Source organism: Augochlora pura, chromosome 7 (assembly GCF_028453695.1).
Source record: "Augochlora pura isolate Apur16 chromosome 7, APUR_v2.2.1, whole genome shotgun sequence".
In the NCBI taxonomy this organism is placed as follows: domain Eukaryota; kingdom Metazoa; phylum Arthropoda; class Insecta; order Hymenoptera; family Halictidae; genus Augochlora; species Augochlora pura.
This window is the reverse complement of record NC_135778.1, coordinates 7777693-7786416: the sequence shown is the minus strand read 5'-3', so window position 1 is coordinate 7786416 and position 8724 is coordinate 7777693. Positions and strand designations below refer to the sequence as shown.

The window sequence follows — 8724 nt, the reverse complement described above, 5'->3', positions numbered from 1 at the left end:
GTCTGTCTTCAAGAAATTCTGATTTTTCGGATCAATAAACTATAGTATGGAATTTTTCAGACTGTCTCCATTTACATACTGTTTAGCCCACAAAAACTACGCATACGTCGTACAAAACAATTGCGAAATTAAATGAAGTAAAATATAAAATTTTATAAAATATAGAAGATTTATTTCAGATTTCCAGTGGAAGTGGATTCGGACGGCGGCGCTCGACGGGCGAGCGTCGCTGTGGACGACGGGTATTGGAGCGCGCAGTATTTTGGGCGGATATATCCGCCAGCCGTCCGCAACGGTAAACACGCTTGGGCGGATATATACGCCAGCCGTCCGCTAAGGGTCTCTAACGTCCGAGAGGTAAAGGGGAAGTTACGAAAAAGCGGTAAAATGCGAGCGCAGAGCTGGTCAACATGCTTCGCGCGGTTTGTAATGAAACAGCCACGCGCCGAGGGCGAACCTACTGGCAACGTCTTATCGCTGCCGTCAGAGAAGAAAAACTCAAGTGTTTACGTTTTTCATGCTAGGGTTCGTTCTATTTCTCTTAATCCCGACATTATTTATGACAGGTCGCTGTCATATTCCTCAGCCGAACAACGTATAATGGCAACACCGTCCTAAAACTGCTCAAAATCTGCCCGAGCCTTTACGGACTAAATAGTATATCCCTTAGCGGACGGCTGGCGGATATATCCGCCCAAAATACTGCTCGCTCCAATACCCGTCGTCCACAGCGAAGCTCGCCCGTCGAGCGCCGAAGTCCGCAAAGGGATATAAATGAAGACAGTCTGAAATATTCCATATCAGAGTTCATTAATTCTAAAGATCAGAATTTGTTTAAGACGGGCATTTCTGTATTAAAATCTCGTTGAAAAAGGCGTAGTAAAGCAAACGGGGTATATTTTGATTAAATCAACAGCTTTTGAAAAAAAGATATACAGTTTTATATATTTACGCAAACATCCGACATTTCATATGCGCCAAGCTAATAGCAACACCATGGCAGCGTTTAAAGCGTAAAATGTTCAACGCAACAAACTATAATTTTATTTTTCATCGCCGGTTGATTTCCCTTTTGTGTAAACTTGTTCAATATTAACCGGCGACGCGTTTCATAAATTATTGAAGTAATAAGTGATTTATCCACGCTTCCGTTGTACGACGTACGCATCCGGCAGAAATCGGATTAGTATGGTCGCTTCGAGAGATCGCAAGGATAAATCCAATCAGGGCAATTAAGGGGCGCATTCAACGCCCGGCAATCTTAGTTTGTTCACACGTCGCGAAGAAGTAAGGAGAATAAACTCCTCTCCATCTTGTATTGGCGAGAATCTAGGAGACGAAGTGGAGGAGTCGACCGAAGTACGTAGCATGGTTTCTTCGTTATAGATTGCCTTAGCGATTCTGGGAGCACGTACATTGATTTTGTCGTAACGAGCGCAAGCTACAAATGAAGACTCAAACAATTTTTGATTTCACGATTCAGAAAAGAACGCGTCATTATTTTTAATTGATTTGTAATTTGCAGCTTGTAGTTTTTAATTTTGTAATGCATAGCTTGTATTTTAGAATTTGTAATTTATGCTTCATTAATTTAGATATTGTAATTTATAGCTTGTAATTTATAACTTATTAATTTAAAACTTGCAATTTATAATTTCTATTTTATGACTTATTAATTTAGATCTTGTAATTTATAGCTTCTAATTTATAACTTATTAATTTAAAGCTCGTAATTTATAGCTTATAATTTATGACTTATTAATTTAAAACTTGTAATTTAGAACTTATAAATTACAGCTTATAATTCACAATTTATAACTTATAACTTATAATTTTGTCATGCTAAAAGACAAAATAATTTACGAACCACGTCCTAATTTCCTCCGCCGTATACTGGATACGGGGAATCTGTTGGCCACTGGAATAAAATAATAAAATAGTAAATAATAGCTCGGATAAACATTCAGTAATACTATTTCTACGTTATTAAAAATGTTTCACATACTATCTATAATTGTTCGCGATGTCGGCGAATTGTTCACGACGTTTGCGGTACACCGGATCTTTGAACCCCTAAAACAACACGTTTAATTTGCATTCTGAACGTATTTACCAAAAATAATCATTTAAAACAAGATGGCGAACGTACAGGATGATCTGCGTCCAGTTCGGATCCGTACATAAGCACTTTCTGTGCTTGATCTAAGTCCGCTATTTTTCGTGGGAACCAAGGCATGTCTACGTCACTGAAGTCTGTAATGAAAAGTACATTTTTCGATATTTTGTCTCTTGACACGTTTTCTAACAACCCTTTGCAGAGCCATTTCAACTGGAGATCCAAGATATTTGTTCAGACTTATGGTGTTTCCATTTTATATAACCTTTTAGACATTATTGTATCGAATTTTGTGACTCGCGCGACGCTTAAAAACTCTTAACAATTTTTTAAACATAAATAAAATTGATGAAAGTGATTTCGAAATGTGACACGATCATTTTTAGCGGCGCCTTAGAATCGCCATTCGACCGCAAAGGGTTAATAACAGATATAAGCAAGAAACTTGATTTTCTTATTGAACAAGAAATGAAATTAATTTTATGAATATTAAACGTTACTTAGGATATCCTTTAGGAGAAAATTTATGCAAAATACAAATTTTCCAAGACGGAGAGTTCTTGAAAATTATATATTTATCTGACTAAAAAGATGTCAATCCTGATAATTGCAGATACTCGCGTTTGCTTGAGAAAAACATAGAATTATGGTAATAAAATGTTAACATATGGAAATGTTGTAGATTTCAGAGTACTAAAAACGTTCAAACGAAAGAATTATTATACAACCGAGATTATGCTCACCGAAACTCGGAGCGGCGGAAAGAGACGGGGCGTGCGGAATGCTTCCCATTTGCTCGTACTGGGCCAAATTAATGGCAGCTACTTCGCGGCTCAACATTCTTGTTAATTGCTCCATCCTCATCGAATCGCATTCGACGTCGACGAGGATTTCATATTCTGAGCCGCGACGCAAGGATTTCCGGGACTCGATGTGCACGACGTTCACACCTAGATCCTTCGCCGAGGATACGCGAGAAATATATTTTAATATGTCCATAGAATCGCGCGCTTTTGTATATTCAAATCATAGTATTCAATGATAGATGATTCAGTAATAAATATAAATGTGCGCGGTTGAAGAACATCGATGGAACGCCAATCGTAAAAGAATAAACTACATTGGCTGCTACAGTAGAACTCTGATTATTCGAATTTAAAATTGATAGATAAATTCTTTTCATTTTCGATGAATTATTGATATAGTAGCATGAGATGATAGCTCGAGGTTTTATCGAGGCGCTCCTAGATATAGTTTCATCGTTATTACTTGGAATAATAAAAAGATATAAATAATAAAGGTCGAGGAGCATTTAGTTCGGTTAATCGAGGTTCTACTGTATTTTATGAGTTATCTAAATAAACGACAATGTCATTAAACGAATCGTTTGAACTGTAAATTATTATTTTAATTATTTAAATAGTAAATGATACATATAATAAAATATATATTACTTAAATCATAGATTATTTTAAGGAATTGTCGAGTTCATGCAACAGCACATTTTTTAACGCGATTAACCCCTTGCCGTGCCATTTTCTTCATCGTTCCAATGATTGGAAGTGTTTCGATTGCAATAATTTTTAAGAAGAAAAAAGACAGTCTATAATTATTTTTTCCTGTATTTAATTGAATTATTTACCTATTAACGACAATTTCTCACCTATCAGACTCGTCAAAGTACGGCAAAGGGTTGATCTTTCAAACGAGAAACAAATCACTGCAATTGATTCTGCCATTTCGGTCGACACACAACTACATCGTACCTGAAAGACCTGCAGAGCTCGTGCCAAGCCGCCGACTTGGTTTTTCAACGAAAAAATCACGGAGCTTTTGACGTCGTTATTTGGCCTGCGCTCTACCATGGGGATCTGAACGAATGAGAGAACATACCTCGTACAGTGCGTTCCGGTTTCGGGATATATTCGACAGCTGTCCGTCGTACCGCGGAAAATCAAATAGAATACGAGCAATGTTTAATGACAAATAAACGTATAAACTGATAAAAATCAATCAACGTTCGACGCCGATATTCCAGAGTCATTCAATAAATAATTAGCTCGTGTAAAAGCTTAGTTTGTCGTTGCTAAATTGATATTAGAATTAATAGTTACGTTTGAAGTAACTACCCTTTTATTTAATTATTATTTGATAGAATTGTCCGCGTGAAATCTTAGTCGAGAAATTAATGAAATCGTTCAATAGAAGCCGATGCAAATTAAAAAGAAATTGTTACTAATAAAAAAAAGCTACAGACAACGTAACTTCCAAAAATATTATTCGAGTTAATTAAATACTAATTTTGATTACATATATATAATAAATATAATAAATACTAAAGGACCGTATGAATTGCGAACAGTCTCCAATTTTCGTGAGAATATTTCTCTTTCCTACACGCGAAATAAAATAAAGAAATCGCGCGATAAAAGTACATTGAGAATAAAAATCGAGATCTATTCTACACTGTCGAGAGTTCTTCGGCAACGTACGTCGCTGGCTTTGTGAATGGGGCTACCCTCCTTGATGGTCCAGTGCTCGCCTCTTCTGTAGAGCCACACCCCCAAGAGTCCTTTGCCGGATCCACTCATGACGAACTGTTCTTCGATTACCGATTTGATCAACCGTTTCTCAGTTATTATCGACCGTTTGCAATTATTATCGATCGCTCACAACGTCCGACGTGCTCGAAAAATCTGTCGCGAACGCAGTCGACTTCGTCCGAACTTCAAACGGGCGGCGATCGGTACGCCGATGTATTCGAAGGTGATAAAATCAGCGTGGAACTCGAGGAGTTCAACGGTTCACGCCCTCGGATGGCCGGAAGCAACAGTGTCCCGGTACCAGCGTCTTCGGCTCTTCTTAAGACCTCGGTCCCCCCTGCGTACGCGTCTTCTCCGGCGATGATCTCTACGCCATTGGTCGACGCACGGCGGTACCAGCATCCCTCATTGGTCGGGTAGAACTTTCCATGGGGTTGAAGCCGAGTGTTGGCTCACCCCATTTAACCGTAACTGTGCCGGTTCCAGAATGTATTCCTTGTGACGTCACTGGAGCCCGCGAGATGTGGGTGGCGCGAGGTCCGATGAATGGCAGAAGAGATTGCAAGGTCTCCCGAAGAGAATCGTCTCCTCCTCCCTCGGAAGACTTTTCTATTTTTTTCTCGAGTCCCGATCGCTGTCTTTTCCTAGCCGCCATTTTTTTTTTAGTAGATTTTCTCATTAATTAAGAAATAAATTCGTCGTTAATTCGCTTTGATTCTTCATTTTTGAACAGCCGAAGATGTTATAATAGAGTTAGAGTAGTGTCTGTATGATTTTTATTAAACGATATTTTTCAATGCGACGAAATGTTTAAAATATAACAACAACAATAATAATTAATAACAATAGTTAATAATTTATCTAAGAATATATACGTCCAGATTCTGATCTAACCGATAAAAGTATTGCAATTGATGAAAAGAGCCGTGGATGTTTTATCGGAAGGAAGTCAGTTTCTTAATTTTCAGTAAAATCAAAATGGCCGCTGCGAAGTGGTGCGAGTCTATAGGTTTCTGGGGCGAATAAAATTAACCGGCCGTCGAGAGGACACGTATCCGTTTGACGACTCAGCGATTCCACGTGCACGTAGTCGTTCGATCGTCGATGTCGATTTCCAGATAGAGATTTTGCTATTGTACGGCTTTTCGGTGTCCGTTGTTGACGCGAAAATATTGGCACACTTGTTGCTTTTTTAATTAGAAGGTTTCGACACGTGTCATCGAACAGTGACGCTAAAATGTCAATCATCGGTTTTTAACAATTTTTGAGGTATCTGTTTTCCTTCTCAGGGTGTGAAAGATGGTCGAGGACTTTAGGGTGATAATATGGCGCTTATAAATATGAAATAGTATTGTGTATTATACTGGGTATAAATTACGGTATATATTACTACTCTATATTGTATTTTACAATTTAAATGATAGTTTGCACGTTTAAGTACTAAATAACTATAATAGAAATGTTTAAGAATATTTTATTTAATTATATGATATTTCATACAATTACGAACATTTTATACAATACAATTATTCAAGATTAAATAATTATATATATTGCAACTAGATCTATTAACAAGAGTTTATACTGTACCAAAATACTCTCAGCATGATTAATAATACATTTAAAACCGTAATAACAATAACCACTCAGAAAATAGCAAACTGCACAAAGACATTATACAAACTTAAAAATTATCCTCGCATAATTTCTGACATAATAAAGCTATCTACTGTTTAAAGCAATCGTAGTAAATAATAGTAAATTGAAAAAAGTGCAAAACGATAATTTCACGCGAAATTGTTATCAAGATCGTTTCCTTATCACTTGTAAAATCATTATGCTAGCGGAATTGTTCTACGAACGTTTTAAAAAAAACGTATTCAAAACGAGGGAGGACTGCGGCCGACCGGAAGTACGGTTCGTCCCCGAAGAATTGGATTCCTTTTCAATGAGACAATCGTTCCACGGCTTGTATTTATTTTCCTAGAACAAAGGGGAGCGTTTCATAAAAGCTCGAAACGGCCCGAGGACGGCGGCTCTCCCGGTTCTCGGCAAAGCAGATGCAGCACATTACCAATGTCCATCACTTACCACTATCAGCTACCATACAGCGGCGCCGCAACCCTCGCTAAATTATACCGGACGCTCCGGCGGCATTAGGCGAATTGAAAGTATCATTCGATCTGCGTGGTGGATGCCACCTTTATCGCGCTGCGTTCACCGCTCGACGAATCGTTTTCGGCACCGAGCAGCATACGTTCGCGCGTAAAAGTGCTCGTGATAATTACATTTTATAAACGGAGTCGACGAATCATCGGATTCGGATACGTGTGGCGCGAGTATGGCGATTCGAAGAGTCGGAAGTTCGACGTTCGCTGGCATGACGTGCTGATAAGAAAGTGAAGTGAATAACTTTTGAGATTAGATCACTGGGTATATTGTATCCTGTAATCTAAATGGTATATTCTATATTTAATTAATAATTAAATGATGGTAATATTTATTACCATTTATATACTCATTTTTTTAAATATTTATGATAATAAAGCGTAGCGAACCATCTTAAATTATAATTTATATATTAATATAATTATTAATACGTCCATTTTAGGTTTTAAAACGTTCAGACCTAAAATCGACGTAAATTGGACAACTTCGTGACGTAATAAATGCAACGATTGAAACCTAAGAATAAGTTGAACAAGTTGGCTGCTGCGAAGTACAAGTAGCGTAGTAGCGTGCGTCGAACGATTACTTTGTGAAGTGATAATTAATTTCTCAATTGAATGGTAACATTCGCTGGAATACGAAATTCATTTCGACAAGAACGTATTTCGACCCGTATTCTCCGAATCCACTTGTCTTACATCCAGCAAGATTACCCACAAAACCTCGATATCTGCTTCGTCAGGTTGTTCCTTTGAACTGAGAGCTGGATGTTTCTAATTTGCTATATTGAACGAACTTCAGAAGCCAAGGGAAGATAGTCGAGGAGCATTTATGGTTATATTTAAGGCTCTGTTGCGATTGTGCAAGGATGAATGTAATAGTTAACACAGTAAAATGTGTAATAATATATACTGTTATATATATATATATATATTATATGCACTACTAGTATATACTATTTATTAAAGTAATAATTAATATTAAGAGTTTCTAATTGCTGTAAAAAAACTTGACAATTTAATTCATGCTTCCAACGCATCCAGTGCACTATTGACATTTATTATTTATTATCCATTACACTTTTAACCTTCTAAGCGTTTTACCTGATACAAAATAATTTCAAGAGAGATAAAAATTGTTCTAAAAAGAGAAAAAGGAGTTAACATTATTATCATTTATTTTATGAAGCTATCAGTCCGTTTAAGTTCATTTATTCTAGATTAAAAGTCTTATAACTAATGTAAAATATTAGGTTGGTGCATATGAAATGTCGGATTTCTAAGCGAGTATATAAAACTGCATATCTTTTTTCAAGAGCTATTAATTTAATCAAAATGTGCCCCATTTGTTTCAATACACCTTTCCCAACGCGAGTTTAATTCATAAATGTCTGTCTTCAAGAAATTCTGATTTTTCGGATCGATAAACTATAGTATGGAATTTGCAAAATTGCGAAATTAAATGAAGTAAAATATACAATTTTATAAAATATAGAAGATTTATTTCAGATTTCCAGTGGCAGTGGCTTCGAGCACAAAGGGTTAATACTCTCTAACGTCCGAGAGATAGTGGGGAAGTTACGAAAATGCGGTAAAATTCGAGCGCGTTATTATTGTTGTGACTAGTCTCGATTTGGAATCATACAATTCAGAGCTGTTAAACATGCTTCGCGCGGTGGGCAATGGAACAGCCACGCGCCGCGGGCGAACCTACTGGCAACGTCTTATCGCTGACTTCAGAGAAGAAAAACTCAAGTGTTTACGTTTTTCATGCTGGAGTTCATTCTATTTCTCTTAATCCCGACATTATTTATGACAGGTTGCTGTCACTTTCTTCAGCCGAACAACGTGTAATGGCAACACCGTCCTAAAACTGCTCAATATCTGCCCGAGTTTC

At 37.2% G+C, this 8724-nt stretch overlaps 1 protein-coding gene across 3 annotated transcripts in view; it reads right to left on the bottom strand.

Moving 5' to 3' along the window:
* Trhn (tryptophan hydroxylase) overlaps positions 1–4707 on the bottom strand; it is a 7667-nt gene extending 2960 nt beyond the window's left edge. Inside the window, exons 1-6 of one of the 3 annotated variants that reach the window (XM_078185071.1) lie at positions 4584–4707; positions 3883–3974; positions 2860–3073; positions 2150–2253; positions 2006–2073; positions 1868–1918 (exon numbers count right to left, since the gene is read on the bottom strand). In XM_078185071.1, coding sequence (XP_078041197.1) covers positions 1868–1918; positions 2006–2073; positions 2150–2253; positions 2860–3073; positions 3883–3974; positions 4584–4707 — 653 coding nt within the window. Of the gene's footprint in view, positions 1–1867; positions 1919–2005; positions 2074–2149; positions 2254–2859; positions 3074–3882; positions 3988–4583 lie in introns of all 3 variants that reach the window. The other 2 variants (XM_078185073.1, XM_078185072.1) reach the window with 2 other exon arrangements.
* Positions 4708–8724: the final 4017 nt, after the last annotated feature.